Source organism: Panicum hallii, chromosome 4 (genome assembly GCF_002211085.1).
Source record: "Panicum hallii strain FIL2 chromosome 4, PHallii_v3.1, whole genome shotgun sequence".
Classification (NCBI taxonomy): domain Eukaryota; kingdom Viridiplantae; phylum Streptophyta; class Magnoliopsida; order Poales; family Poaceae; genus Panicum; species Panicum hallii.
The window spans coordinates 2,159,514-2,175,980 of NC_038045.1; the positions used below are offsets into that span (position 1 = coordinate 2,159,514).

The 16,467-nt window shown below is 48.1% G+C and overlaps 1 protein-coding gene across 1 annotated transcript; it reads right to left on the minus strand.

Moving 5' to 3' along the window:
• Positions 1-14,853: 14,853 nt before the first annotated feature.
• Positions 14,854-16,092, minus strand: LOC112889543 (thaumatin-like protein). The gene has a single exon (XM_025956242.1). It carries the CDS (start codon positions 15,938-15,940, stop codon positions 15,179-15,181), a length of 762 nt encoding a protein of 253 aa, XP_025812027.1. The 5' UTR covers positions 15,941-16,092; the 3' UTR covers positions 14,854-15,178.
• Positions 16,093-16,467: the final 375 nt, after the last annotated feature.

Below are 16,467 nucleotides of genomic sequence, written 5' to 3' on the forward strand. Positions count from 1 at the left end.
GAATTACATGACCAAGATGTTTAGCAGCATTAAGATAAATGTGCCATAAGCAAAGTCGATGACTTGTATTAGGAAATACATAAGCAATTGTTCCTGCCATGGCTGCATCTTGGTCAGTGAAAATTGTACTCGGATGCTTACCTGACATTGCTGTGAAAAAGGTTTGAAACAACCAAACAAATGATTCAATAGTTTTATTAAACAACAATGCAGCTCCAAAAATTATTGTTTGCTTGTGATGGTTGGTTCCAAGGAGTGGAGCAAAAGGCATCTCAAACTTATTTGTCTGAAATGTAGTGTCAAACGACACTGCATCACCAAAGCATACGTAATACATGATAGACTGACCGTCGGCCCAAAAGAAATTAACTATCCTTCCATCTTGCTTATCAATTTTCATGGCATAAAAAAAAATGCAGGATCCTCTATCTGCTTGTTCTTCAGGTATTCCAACAATGTTTGTGCATCATTGGATTCTAGGTACTTGTTCCGCTCGCGACCAATCTCATTGTTGCAATTCATTCGTAAGAAGGGAACTTTGTCAGCCCCACCATAAAACTGCTTCATGAACTCATAGACTTGCATTGGCCTCATTCCGGCTTCCCGTATTTGAGCAATGAGTTATCTGTCTGCATCTATTACATGTCGGTGCGACCTCAACATGTGTTTCTTTTTTGGTGTGGCTAAAACATGATTGTGATCAAGTTCAATCTTTTGTACTGTCCAAACTCCCTCCCTGCTGACACTGAACTTAATAAGAGCTTTGCAACCTGTCCTTGTGGTGGCATGTGATGACTCTGTTACTGCATGTCCTTGGCTGCTACAGACTATAACTCCGCTATATATAGTTTTATCTGCTCGACGCTTTATGATGCTCTTTCTAATGCTGAATCCAATCATACCGGCATATGTGTTGTTGAAAGGATCGATGGACCAAGAGGGGGGGTGAATTGGGCCTTTTTCAATTTCTAAAACAAGATAAAATAACCTTAACCTATGCAAAAACTAGAAAGGCCCCAATTCACCAACCGGATAACTAAACGACCTACTCAAGCTAGATAAGATGAAAAGAGATAAAGCCTAGCAAGGTAGAGCTAACTAGTGATCCCTAAATCAAGCACATGAACGAATTGCATGAAAGATAATGCTTGAATAAGTAAAGTGGACAAGGGACAACCGGATTTTTTTTCCGTGGTATCGATGTGTTGGCACACACCCCTAATCCACGTTGTGACACTCACAAAGAGTATTGTCACCTCCCAAGTCACCAAGACGAGGGCGCTCACTAAGAGTCTCCGTTCACCATCCCGGTGTGGTGGAGATCAAGCCACATACAAATCTCTTCTCCGGGCTTCCACAATCCTTGGCAAGCTCCGCGAGAATCACCTTGATCACCAAGATCGCCTAGGTGATGCCAATCACCAAGAGTAACAAGCTAAGACCTTCACTTGAGCAAGAACCAATCACAAAGAATGGATGCACACTAGCTTCTCTCTACTTAAGTCCTTAATCTTGCTTCTTGAATGATTGAATGAACAAGTGTATGAAATGTTGAAGCTCAAAGTGGCTCTTGACTAAAGTATGTGTGTTTGGGTGTTGCCTGGTGTCAAGAGTAGTAGAATGACCCATTGGAGGGGTATATATAGGCAGCTCACACAAATAGAGCCGTTGGAGAAAAAGCTGCCAGAAAAACTGCGTAGCGCCGGTTAATCCGACGTCCCTCCAATAGTCATCGTCGGTTTAACCGGTGAATGTAAACTGCCACTTCTGAAAACTAGCCGTTACAGCTTGGGCAGATTAACCGTCGTTGCATCGGTTTAACCGGTGAGTGTAATCATCCATTGATCAACAGAAATACCAAGTCACTGGACAACTGCACCGACGTCCAATTTCAAATAGCGTCGGTTTAACCGGTGAGTGTAGTTGTCCACTGATCAACTGAAAACCGAGTCTCTGGACAACTGCACCGACGTCCAATTTCAAATAACGTCGGTTTAACGGGTGTATTGACTTGTCCAGACCGGCTGACCTCGTTTAACCGACGTATAGAAAACTTTAGACGTCGGTTAATCCGGTGATAAGGATTTTTCTGATTTTGCCTTTTCTGACTTGAGTCTTGAATGAAATCCAAATATTCTTGAGATATAAGTTGAGAACCACTTATTTGAGCTTCTAGAAACCTGAGTGACCATTGTGTGCATCCATTTTCAAATGACCATGTCCATGCTCAAGTTACTAAGCCTAAAACCCCTCTTAATAGTGCGATCACTACAAAACTATAAAACCTATACTAACCTAAGCGTCCTTCTCAACCTTATGACACTTAGGACTAGAAAGATCCTTAGTCTTGACATATTATAGAGTTGAACGCCGAGATCGCCTTTTTGAATAATGAAAATTAGGGGCCTCTTTTGACATACAACCAAATGAGCAATAATGATCTATAAAGCTGCACAAACTCATTAGTTACAATAATGGTTGTCATTAATCACCGAAACATACCTTAAGGGCCTAGATGCTTACAATCTCCCCCTTTTTGGTGATTGATGACAACACAGACATAAATAACGAGAGAGCGAGAAAGATATGGCAAGAATAAAAACAGGCAAACTCGAAAGAAAGGAACCAAAGAGCTCAAAAGCTCAAACGAAATCCATAGATATGTCTCAAAAGCTCAGCATGCTCAAATGACAAATGTACATATCCATGAACTAAAACCAAATATAAGACAATATATAATACAATAAGTAACAACAAAGTCCTGATCGAGCTCTCTCTAAAGCTACCCTCCCCCTGACTCCCTCTCCCCCTTTGGCATCAAAGCACAAAAAGGCTAGCTACTGATCCGGGTGCCGCGGGACGGCGAGGAAGCGATCCGGGTCATCATCATCGTCGTCAGACAGTGGATCCTCGGTGACAGACGGAAGCTGCTGATCTGAAGTGCCGGTAGGTGCTGAGCTGACGGGAGGTGTAGCTGTCGTCGAGGCTGTCGTCGAGGCCCTGGTGCTAGCACTGCCTGGGAGAGGGTCCGTGGAAGTAGTAGCCGGCTCAGCAGAAGATGTGTCAACATCTGAAGTAGTGAGTGCTGATGCTGCCGGCTGTGACGACTGCTGAAGTAAAGACACCTCTCCGCCTCCCCCTGAAGGTAGTGGCTGTGGTACTGCGGGGAGGCCAACTGACTGCACTGCAGAGGGTGACTCCTGGAAGAGTGAGGTCGCAGGCAGAGGAGAGAAGAGAGGACGACTCGCAGACCCAAGAAGTGCTGACAATGAGAACATAATCTCTGGGGTCGCGGAGGAAGCTGGAGCAGTGGAGGCCGGAGCTGGTGTAACTGCAAGTGGTGGTGCTCCGGCGCCCTGAAGGCCTGTCTGTCCTGGCTGCTGAGGGGCGAGTCCGGTGTGAGAATATAGCTGTGAAATCATCCCGAACATCGCCATCATGCCCTGCTGCATCTGCTGAAACTGAGCGTCTGTCCTCTGAGATACTCGGTCAATGAGGCCGACAAAACGCTCCTCTGTAGCGGCTCGCTCTCGGGCGGCCTCCCTCTGAATCTGTGCAAGCTGGGCCTCATGGGCTCTCCTGGCCTCCTCCTGTGCCCGGCGGTCCTCTCTCTGCTGTGTGACCAGCTGCTGTAAAAGTGCGGTGAGCTCAGACGGCTGAGACACCTGTGACTCTGAGACAGAAGTAGCAGCAGCTGTCACTGGAGCTGGCTCTCCGGACCCCCCTGCCTCGTGATCGTGACTCGCTGGAGCAGGTGCAGGGAAGTACTCCTCGTCCTCGGAGGAGTCTGACTCAAGATCGGACCAGTGAATCTCATCCTCTCCTCCTGGAAGCTGTGCCTCGGCGGCAAGTAACGCCTCATCCTCCTGGGCCACTCGGGCCTGTACCTCGGGTGCCAACTGTGCCATAGCAGCCCGATCGGCCTGTCTGCCTCTCCTCCTGTCTGAGGGTGCTGTCGGACGGTAGACTGGAAACCATGGGACCTCGTCCTGTCTGTAAACTGCACTGACGGGGGACTCAGCTGGCACAATCATAGAACAAATGAAGCTGATCCAGTGAGCATATGGAAACTGACGCACGACACCCATCCCGTCAGTGATGACATCCTCAATCTCAGCCAAAATGAAGTCAACAATGTCGAACGGCTCATGAGTAAGGATGTGAAGAAGCAGTAGCTGCTGCAGACCTGTGAACCCCTCTGGGTAGCCACTCCTCGGGAGCAAAGTCCTCCGGAGTGCCATGTGAACTGCGTAAGCCTCTGGGGTCAGCAGGCTAGGGACTCTGGCGTAGGAAGCAGGGAATGGCTGACGGAAACACTGAGAGATCGCCTCGTGAGAAGGTGCAATCCCGCCAATCATAGCCCTGCGTGGTGGATCTGCATCACCGTAGACCATCTCGTGCAGAGAGACATCAACTAGGTCAACTCCAAGAATCCCTGCAAGTGTCGCTCTGGACAAACCAAACACCTGCCCCCCAAACATGAAGTGAACTGCTCGGCGCTCTGGGGCAATCCAAGCTGTGGCGTAGAAAACTCTGACCCAGTCCTCAATATATCTGTTCCTCTCAATCGAGAGCAACCTGGGCAGACCTCTGAAGTGCTCGAAGTGCTCGCGGACATCGGCTCCCCCTGCAGCTGTCCTCAGTGAAACCCAGTCCAGTACTCGGTGAGGAAAAATCCTGTGGCCCCGCCTCTGATAGGTCTCGTAGAAACTGGCCTGAAGGAGCGTCCAGAATCTACGATCGACCCTGCTGTCTCGTGTCACGGGAAACCACTCCTCCTCCTGTACACTCCACCTGAGCCTCTTGACCTTCGCCGCATTGGCCTTGGTCAAGTTCTGGAGCAGTACACCTGGCTCCAGACGCACGACAGTGTCCATGCGGAACACTGCGCGCTCGGCCGCTAGGGCCTCGGCTCGTCTAGCTGCTGCTGCTGCTGCGGTGGACCTGCGAAGCTCCTGTGGCTGGTGGCCTCCTCGCGTCCTAGGTCCGGTGCGACGCTCGGTCGCAGGTGAAGTCTCCTCTGCGGGGGACGTCTGCCGGGTGCGGCCAGAACGTCGTAGAGCTGGTGACTGAGTGTCCTGCCCCTGAGACTGCTCGGACTGCGCTGTCTCTGTATCTGAATCGGACTCTGCCGCTGAAGCTGACTGCTCTGACTCTGCTGCTGCTGCGGCTGTGGCTCTGGTGGCCCTGGCACCTCTGACTCGGCCCATCCCTCTGCCTCTGCCTCTGCCCCTGCCTGCCGGATCCCTGATCGCGAATGGACGAGCACGTCCAGACGCCTGCTCCTCGGCGGCCTTAGCCACCATCTCGGCCCTCTCGGCCTCTCTAGCTGCGCGAGTCCGCTTGCGAGCGGGCTCCTCGACCACTATCTCCTTACCCTTCCTTTTGTCACGACCCATCTCGACACAGTGAGTAACACGGACGCGACGATGCGGTGGCAAGCGGGCGACGCGGTGATGCACGGGTGGCACAGCGAGGAAAGCGGCAGTGGTGGTGACACAGTGCGTGGGCGGCGCTCGGGCGCAGGCGTGAGAGCGGTGGTGCGCGTGCGCGCGGGCGGCGGTGTGACGGCGCGGAGGCAGTGCTGGTGGTGCACGGGCGCGGCTGGGCGCGCGGGGCAAACGGCGGCGGCGCGACGGAGGCGGTGGTTGCGGTGACAGAAGCGGAAGACTGAGGACGTGGGCGCGAGCGGGGGCAAGAGAGAAATATGACATGTGGACCCCGCAGTTTTTCTTATCGCCGGTTGATCCGACGCTTAGGTTTTGAACATCGGTTGATTGCGTCGGTGTAGTTTACCAGAAGCCCTGCCAAATCTGTATCTGTACGCCGGTTGAGTCGATGATCTGAAAAGTGAACTCGTCGGTTGAACGAAGCAAATATCAGTTGATTTTCAGGTCAAAAGTTTGTTCTGTTCAACGGTTGATCCGATGCTGCAGACTTTGTATACGCCGGTTGAACGCCTGGAATGACTGAGCTGTGGCTGACACTTAGTAACGCCGGTTAAACCGATGGGTATAGATCCATTGAACGTCGGTTTAACCGGTGAATCCAAAAACCCTCTCTCAGCTCACTTTTCTATGCTAAGTCCAATGAACTTATAAGATTCAACTAAACTCAAGTTAATGGACTTGCATAGGCGACTTTACCCCTCAAAATAGAATAGCTTAATAACTTAAATAGTTTTTCTTTTCAAATCAAGGATAAGTCGCAAGAGAGACAAAGCGCGAATTTAAAATGTATGAGCCATGTCATAGGAATATTGAAGGAGGAAAGCTTCAAACTCACAATAACATTGCTCACTAGGCAATAACGCACCCAACACTTTACTTTCTTCACTTCTCATGAATTAAGATCTTGCATGTAAAACAAGTCTCATCTTCATCAAGTGATCTCCTTTGTGACTTTTACGCATGCAATGATAATGCAAATTACAAACACATGCGAAAGAAAGGTAAACATGAGATGCACAACTATATGACAAGAAATGCATAGCGAGAATTTAAGATCTACTTGTCAAGTTTGATCCCACGGAAAGCTTCATCATGATGAGCCTTTCTACAAACCTAGAGGAAAACAAGAGGACCACCACCTCTAGCTAAACCCATGCTCATCACTATCTTACCATGGTTAGACAAGTGTCCTATATGTATGCATTTTTCTATATGACATGGCAACTTACATGACGTTTGCCGCATCTAACACATTTAGCTCATTTCTTAGCCTAACAAAGGTACTCTCGTCTAAAGGTTTTGTGAAAATATCCGCCAATTGCTCCTCGGATCTCACACCTTGAAGGGAAATGTCCCCCTTGGCTTCGTGATCACGCAAGAAGTGATGGCGAATATCAATGTGCTTTGTGCGAGAGTGTTGAACCGGATTCTTGGCAATTTTTACGGCACTTTCATTGTCACAAAGGAGAGGTATTCTTCCTAGTTTCACACCAAAGTCCAAAAGGGTTTGCTTCATATATAGAATTTGGGCACAACATGCACCGGCAGCTATATATTCCGCTTCCGCGGTGGACAAAGCCACGGAATTTTGCTTCTTACTCGACCAAGAAACTAGAGAACGCCCAAGCAAGTGGCAACCCCCGGAGGTACTCTTGCGATCGACACGGCTTCCGGCAAAATCCGAATCCGAGTATCCCAAGAGATCTAAGCTAGCGCCTTTGGGGTACCACAAGCCTATGCTAGGAGTGTGCTTGAGATACCGAAAGATCCTATTCACAGCAGAAAGATGTGATTCCTTAGGGTTAGCTTGAAAACGGGCACACAAGCACACACTAAACATTATATCGGGCCTAGATGCGGTAAGGTAAAGCAAAGACCCTATCATTGAACGATAGAGGGATTGATCAACAGATTTACCGTCCACATCTAAGTCGAGATGCCCATTGGTTGCCATGGGTGTCTTGATTGGCTTACATTCATCCATCTTGAACTTCTTCAAGATATCTTTAGTATATTTTTCTTGATAAATGAATGTCCCTTCCTTCATTTGTTTAACTTGAAAACCAAGGAAGAAGGTCAATTCACCAATCATGGACATCTCGAATTCCCTAGACATCATGGTAGCAAACTCATGGCTTAGTAAATCATTAGTTGAGCCAAAGATAATATCGTCAACATAAATTTGACAAATGAAAAGATCCCCGTTGACGTCTTTTGTGAACAAAGTGGTGTCCACCCTCCCGATCTTGAAACCTTGCATGATTAGGAAGTCACGAAGCCTCTCATACCAAGCCCTTGGTGCTTGTTTGAGTCCATAGAGTGCCTTGTGCAACCTATAAACATGGTTAGGATTCCTCGGATCTACAAACCCGGGAGGTTGCTCAACATAAACAAGTTCGTTAATAAAGCCATTTAAGAAAGCACTTTTCACATCCATTTGATATAACTTGATATTATGATGTGAAGAGTAAGCAAGAAGAATGCGGATAGCTTCAAGTCTTGCGACCGGAGCAAAAGTTTCACCAAAATCCAAACCTTCGACTTGAGAAAACCCTTTTGCCACAAGTCTTGCTTTGTTGCGCACCACCACCCCATGTTCATCTTGCTTGTTTCGAAAGACCCACTTTGTGCCGATGATGTTCTTGTCTTTCGGAGGAGCTTCGAGGACCCATACTTCATTGCGGGTGAAATTGTTCAACTCTTCTTGCATGGCCATCACCCAATCCGAGTCCTCAAGTGCTTCCTCTATACTAGTGGGTTCAATACAAGAAACAAACGAGTGATGTTCGCAAAATGAAGCATGCTTAGAACGAGTTCTTACTCCTTTGGAAGGACTACCAATGATTTGACCAATTGGATGATCCTTGGAGATGCGACCATGCTTCACTAGCGGTATTTGCGTGGATGCTTGTTGGGGTGGATCATGAGTGACTTGTGCTTGTGGTGGAACATTTTGCTCTTCTTGTTCTTGGACTTGGGGTGTTGGCGTTGACACATTTTCTTGGGGTAGTGGATCAACGTTATCTTGATCTTCATTCGCTTGGGGTGCCGTGGAGGTGTTTGATAAAGATGAGGAAGTTCCTCCCCTTGATCATTGTCTTCATGCACCTCTTCCGGCTTGATATCCCCAATGGACATTTTCTTTAAGGCTTCTTCAATTTCTTCATCCCCTACATTTTCATAGCCAACAACCTCATCTTGGGAGCCATTAGATTCATCAAACTCCACATCACATGTTTCTTCAACTAACCCGGAGGTTTGATTGAATACTCTATATGCTTTGGAGTTTGATGCATAACCAAGAAAGAAACCTTCATCACATCTACTTTCAAACTTACCGAGCCTTTTCTTCTTATAAATGAAGCATTTGCAGCCAAAGACTCGAAAGTATGATATATTTGGTTTCCTCCCGGTGATGAGCTCATATGGAGTTTTCTTGAGGAGTCGGTGAGGATATACTCGGTTGGATGCATGACACGCCGTGTTGATTGCTTCCGACCAAAACTTGTCGGACGTGCCATAATCATCCAACATTGCTCTTGTTAGGGTGATGAGTGTCTTGTTCTTTCTTTCCACCACACCATTTTGTTGGGGCGTGTAGGTGGCGGAAAACTCATGTTTGACTCCTTCTTCATCGCACCATTCTTCAATCTTCATATTTTTGAACTCGGTGCCGTTGTCACTCCGGATCTTCACGATTTGGGAATTGTATTCCCTTTGAGCTTTTCTTGCAAATGTCTTGAAGATTTCCGGAGTTTCACCCTTATCGCCTAGAAACATGACCCAAGTGTAACGTGAAAAATCATCAACAATTATTAGGCAATAGAGGTTACCACCAATGCTCTTGTATGAAGTTGGACCAAAGAGATCCATGTGTAGTAGCTCGAGCGGCTTGGAGGTAGACAACATCGTCTTGATAGGATGATGAGTTGCAACTTGCTTCCCGGCTTAACATGCTTTGCATAGCTTGTTCTTGTCAAAAGTGACGTCCTTTATGCCGGTGATCATCCCTCTCTTGTGGGCTTTCTTGAGGTTGCTCATGCCAATATGAGCAATTCTTCTATGCCAAAGCCACCCAAGAGACGACTTGGTGAAGAGGCAAGTCATGGTGCTTGTTTGCTTTGTAGAGAAATCCACCAAATAGATATTGCCATGCCTAAACCCCGTGAATACCAATGACTTGTCTTTTTCATAAGTCACTACAACACCATTCTTGTCAAAGGCACACGTTAGTCCAAGATCACACAATTGTGCAATAGAAATGAGGTTAAAACTAAGTGCTTCTACAAACAAAACATTTGAAATGGATAAATCTTTTGAGATTGCAATTCTACCCAAACCTAAGACTTTCCCCTTTGAGTTATCACCATAGGTGACATGTTCATGATCGCCGGGGTCTTCAAGTGAGGTGAACATGCTATCATTGCCGGTCATATGTTGAGAGCAACCGCTATCAAGTACCCAATGTTTTCCACCGGCTTTGTAGTTCACCTACACACATGAGAATTTATTTTTGAGTTTTCGGAACCCAAACAAGCTTTGGGCCTTGCACATGTGTGACAAGAGCTTTTGGGACCCAAAGTTGCTTGGGGAGCTTCTTCTTCGACTCCTTAGCAATTTTGCCAATGAACTTGGTCTTCACCTTGCCCTTCACTTTACTCAAGAGAAAATGATTATTTTGAAACATTGATGAGTAATTCTTGGGTAATTTAGGAAGAGGACGTGATGGTAAAGTGCACTCCCTAGTGTGGTGCCCGGTGACTTGGCAATGTTGGCAATATGACCCAACTTCCTTGATGAAGCTTGTCTTGATCTCCGGAGAAGGAATTGTAGCCATGTTTGGCTCCGGAAATGAACCAAGACCTCTCTTACCATAGTCACGGGCATTGTTAAAGAGAATCTCCTTGTGGATGTATTCTCCCCTTGAGAGTTTCTCCACACTACTCTTGAGGCTTGCCACTTGATCCGTCAATTCCTTTTCCCTAGAAGAGGCAAGCTTGGGCACAACATTAGTGGCATATGCATCAATGAGTAGGTCATCACATGAAGTAGAAGCATTGACCTTTTCATTAACAACTTTCTCAAGACTTGGGTCAATTACTTCATAAGCAAATTCAAGTTCTTGATACTTGTGAGCCAACTCCCTATGCTCTTGTTTGAGCTTTTTGTGGCTCTCTTCAACTTGCTTAGCAAGTACAAGTGACTCATTGTGCTTTTTGAGCAAGTCATTGTACTTACTAAGTAAGTCGGAGTGGGCAAGCTCTAACTTGGCATGAGTGCTCTCAAGAACTTTAACCTTGCCCTTTTCCCTCTTGATGACTGATGTATACTCATTGATGAGGTTAGTAAATTCATTTGGATCAAGCTCTTCATCACTATCATCTTCACTATCTACCTCACATACCTTGGTGTTACCTTTTGCCATGAGGCACATAGGAGGCGGAGGTAGAGATGGTTCTTCATTGGTGAGGGCGATGGTGACAATGTCTTCTTCATCACTTGAGTCTTCGCTTGATGAGACATCGGTCACCCATTCTTGTTTCTCTACCAAGAAACTTTTCTTGGTATGCCCTTTCTTCTTCGGGAAGAGCTTGGTCTTCTTGTCATGGGTCTTCTTCTTCCCAAATCTCTTATTTTTGTTCTTCCTCTCCTCTTCTTCATCATCGCTTGAATCATGGCGATGCTTACTCTTGTTGTCCTTGCTTCTTTTGTCCGGCTTGGGGCAATTTGGACGGATGTGTCCTTTTTCGCCACAATTGTAGCAAATCTTGTTCTTGACATCCATTGGCCGGAACATTCCCTTCTTGGAGTCAAAGTTGAAGCCCTTCTTATTGATCTTCTCATTCAAGCGTGTGAACTTTCTCATCATGAGAGCAAGTTCTCCATCATCTTCAACATCGGATGAGCTCTCATGATGATCATCTTCTTCATTGCTTGAGCTTGAGTCTTGTTTGACCATCTTGAGCTTGCGGGATTTGTTTGTCTTGGTCTTTAGAGCAATTGACTTGCTTGATGTTGGCTCTTCGGTCATACCAAGAATGCTCATTTCATGAGCGCGAATTTCGCCCACAAGTTCTCCTACTTCCATTGTGGCGAGATCCTCCTTTTGAAGCATAGCATTGATAATATTATACTTGGGCTTCGGAAGGAGCATGAGGATCTTGCGGTTGATGGATGCACTGTCAATTTTGGATATTTCAAGTGCATTAATGTCCTTGACAATGACATTCAAGCGAGAATACATATCATTGCAATTTTCATGAGCTAGCATTTTGAAGGAATCATACTTAGCTCTAAACAAGTGATATTTTTGTTCACGAACTTTGGTGGAACCTTCATGTATTTCAATGAGTTCCTTCCAAATATCACTTGCTAGGTCCATGCCATTTACTCTAGCAAAGACCTCCTCACTAATAGCTTCGAAAATTGCATTTCTAGCTCTAGCATTCCATTTTAATTGGTCGGGGGTGGGATCTCCGGTGAACCCGACTTTAGTTGCCAACCACACTTCGGGGGCAATCGCATCAAGGTATGCGGCCATGCGAACTTTCCAATAGGCAAAGTTCTTGCCCTCGAAGTGAGGCGGCGAACCACCCATCTTGGCCATAGCTCTAGGCGGTGAAGCCTAATGATCCAAATGAGCAACGAGGCTCTGATACCAATTGAAAGGATCGATGGACCAAGAGGGGGGGTGAATTGGGCCTTTTTCAATTTCTAAAACAAGATAAAACAACCTTAACCTATGCAAAAACTAGAAAGGCCCCAATTCACCAACCGGATAACTAAACGACCTACTCAAGCTAGATAAGATGAAAAGAGATAAAGCCTAGCAAGGTAGAGCTAACTAGTGATCCCTAAATCAAGCACATGAACGAATTGCATGAAAGATAATGCTTGAATAAGTAAAGTGGACAAGGGACAACCGGATTTTTTTTCCGTGGTATCGATGTGTTGGCACACACCCCTAATCCACGTTGTGACACTCACAAAGAGTATTGTCACCTCCCAAGTCACCAAGACGAGGGCGCTCACTAAGAGTCTCCGTTCACCATCCCGGTGTGGTGGAGATCAAGCCACGTACAAATCTCTTCTCCGGGCTTCCACAATCCTTGGCAAGCTCCGCGAGAATCACCTTGATCACCAAGATCGCCTAGGTGATGCCAATCACCAAGAGTAACAAGCTAAGACCTTCACTTGAGCAAGAACCAATCACAAAGAATGGATGCACACTAGCTTCTCTCTACTTAAGTCCTTAATCTTGCTTCTTGAATGATTGAATGAACAAGTGTATGAAATGTTGAAGCTCAAAGTGGCTCTTGACTAAAGTATGTGTGTTTGGGTGTTGCCTGGTGTCAAGAGTAGTAGAATGACCCATTGGAGGGGTATATATAGGCAGCTCACACAAATAGAGCCGTTGGAGAAAAAGCTGCCAGAAAAACTGCGTAGCGCCGGTTAATCCGACGTCCCTCCAATAGTCATCGTCGGTTTAACCGGTGAATGTAAACTGCCACTTCTGAAAACTAGCCGTTACAGCTTGGGCAGATTAACCGTCGTTGCATCGGTTTAACCGGTGAGTGTAATCATCCATTGATCAACAGAAATACCAAGTCACTGGACAACTGCACCGACGTCCAATTTCAAATAGCGTCGGTTTAACCGGTGAGTGTAGTTGTCCACTGATCAACTGAAAACCGAGTCTCTGGACAACTGCACCGACGTCCAATTTCAAATAACGTCGGTTTAACGGGTGTATTGACTTGTCCAGACCGGCTGACCTCGTTTAACCGACGTATAGAAAACTTTAGACGTCGGTTAATCCGGTGATAAGGATTTTTCTGATTTTGCCTTTTCTGACTTGAGTCTTGAATGAAATCCAAATATTCTTGAGATATAAGTTGAGAACCACTTATTTGAGCTTCTAGAAACCTGAGTGACCATTGTGTGCATCCATTTTCAAATGACCATGTCCATGCTCAAGTTACTAAGCCTAAAACCCCTCTTAATAGTGCGATCACTACAAAACTATAAAACCTATACTAACCTAAGTGTCCTTCTCAACCTTATGACACTTAGGACTAGAAAGATCCTTAGTCTTGACATATTATAGAGTTGAACGCCGAGATCGCCTTTTTGAATAATGAAAATTAGGGGCCTCTTTTGACATACAACCAAATGAGCAATAATGATCTATAAAGCTGCACAAACTCATTAGTTACAATAATGGTTGTCATTAATCACCGAAACATACCTTAAGGGCCTAGATGCTTACAGTTGTACATCTCATACGCATCATTCTCCGACGCAAAAGACATTCCGACTTCAGGAACAATCACAAGTGGTCCATCTTTATCAACAACCTATTGTGAAATTTTGTTTAGAATAAAAAACAAATATTATGATAATACAATTTAATTTATTAGCATATCGTCATCAACTTGGGTGTTTGCACCGACGGACAATGATGATGTGTGCGGATCAGCCACTGGTTCCATAATCATGGACTCGTTGTTTTGCGTCATCTAGTATATATATGATGAATCAGATCGATAATAATTAGAATACAGATCGATGGTAATTACATTACGTGTAAAAGAAAGTTTTATTTGCTGCTCTGGCTTGTGGTACCGACCTGGAGGCGCGCGAGCTCTTCCTTCGTGTACTCCATGGCTCCCGGCAGCGGCGGCAGCAGTAGCAGGGGACGGCGGCGGTAGCAGGGGGCCGCGGCGGCTGCAGGAAAGAAAGAGGCGAAACAAAGAGACCCTGCACCCTACACGATACAGGAACAAATTAGACACCCTACGTGACTTTATTCAGGTAAAGCTGCCCATACGTCCTGTGAGTCGAGTCGTTGCAGGCGAGCCGAGTCGTTGCACGCGAGCCGAGCGCCCTAGCCCATCGTGTGCCCGCCGCTTGCCGTCAGGTTGTGGGCCTGCAGGTATGGATTGTGAGGGGCTCCATCGGTGTGGCTCTGGATCGGTGTTCCAGCCAATTTTTTTCCGAATAAAGCAGGGGTATTTTGGTGTTTTCTAAAGAAATCTGATAAGTTTCCATGTGAGTTCACGGGGGCCTAACGAAGATAAGTTTGCATGTGAGTTCATGGCGGTATCTTAACAGAGGCAATATAGGGAAGGATAAAAATTGTCCGCTGGATCCATACCGCTACAGCCGTCGGTTTGGTCGGTTTGAGGAATGGAGTGGGCGAGGGGAGAATAGAGCAGGGGCATTTTGGTCCGTTGCATAAAAATTTGATTAAGTTTGCATGGAAGTTCACGGCGGTATCTAACAAAGGTAACAGAAGGTTAATTTAGGGAAGAAAGAAAGTTATGGTGTGAGATAGGGAAGTAGACAGTAAGTTCTGAAAAAAAAGTAAGAAAGAAAGAGGTAAATTTAGTAGAGCCAGATAGAAAATTTTCTCCATCATCGCATTCATGCTCTGAAGCACCAACAGATTAGTGGTAAAACCGGGAACAAGTTCATCAGACTTCAGAGTCGAAATGCATAGCATTATACCCATATTATACTCCTGATATACCCCATCTCGGCCTACCAGCTGTAGACCACCAGATCTCATCAACACTACGACCAATTTAGTTCTACAAGATGCAAGGCAACGGTAGCAGGAAGAAACCAAGAACAGCAACGCACACTCGCAGCCGCCTAACTACAGCAGCTAAACCCAGGTGCCTCGTGATCAGAACGCCATTGATTTCGTCCGCCGGGGTTCAGGTTCAGCGGTGGTGGGGGCAGAAGGTGACGACGTAGGACGCGCCGGCGGTGCAGGTGAGGATGGAGGTTGGGTCGTCGTAGGCGTAGGAGTAGGCCTTGGGGCACGCCGACTTGAAGAGCCGCGAGTAGGCCGTGGGCTTGCACTGCTGGGGGCTCCCGAACTGCCCCGTGCAGCAGTACTGCGGCGCGCCGTAGGCGGCGCAGGCGCTGCGGCACCCCACGACGCGGTTCCCGTCGCCGCCGCGGACAGCGAGCCCCTGCGGGCACACGCGGTTGAGGTCGCTGACGCACCCCGCGGGCACGCAGTTGGCGCCGGACCCGTGGAACGGCGTCATGGCGATGGGGATGTTGTACCCGTCCACCAGGCTCACGTCGTAGAAGTCCTGCGCCGCGGGCGCCGACGCCAGGGTGATCTCCGCCAGCGTGGCCGGCGGCGCGCCCCCGGCGCCGTTGCAGTAGAGCGTCCCGCCGCAGTCGCCCGTGGCGCAGCGCCCGCGCCCCGCCGCGTCGAACTTGCACCCCTGCCGCCCCCACACGCGCCCCGACCAGCCGGCGGGGAGGCGGATGGAGGCCGCGTGGCCGGGCGCCAGCTGCATCCCGCCGCGCGCCAGGAGCTCCTTGCCCGCGCTCGGCTGGATGCCCGGCCACACCGTCTCGCCGCACCGGTTGTACAGTGCCAGCGTCGCCGCCGACGCGCCCCCGGCCGCCGCCAGGAGGAGCACCGCGGCCGCGGCCACGGCCACCGCGCGCATTGCCATCGCCATGGCTGGGTACCCTCTCGGCTCCGGCTCCGGCTGCTGCTACCTCGCTTGCGGACGCAGGGCCTCGCGCGGAGGAGGGGAGAGCGAGCTCGGGGCGGCGCGCGGAGTGGGCAGGGCAGGCTGGGAGTGTCGCGCTCGCGCGGCGTGAAGCGTGGTGGGGTTCGCGCGGGGCGTATTTAATGAGTGGGAGAGTGAGGCAGAGTGACTGTGGAGGGTGAAAAGGTTGGTGGCCACTGGCTGCCGGCCTGGCTAGGGAGGATTTTTTTGGCCGGAGTGAAATGGTTGCTTGCTGTCGCTGGACGCGGGAAATTCACCAAACCCTCCTCCACAATCTCACCATCTCTCCTCTCCCTGGTGTGGCATGTGGAGATGGGACCGGCATCGACGACACGAGAGAGGAAAACTGCACTGAACTTACGGCTGCTGAAACGTGGTCCATGCAAGCCCGCCCTGTTGGTACTTCGTCGTGCCGTAGTGAACTCACGCATACTCTGGTGTGGTTAACGTAACTTTCAACATCGTGCTCCCAG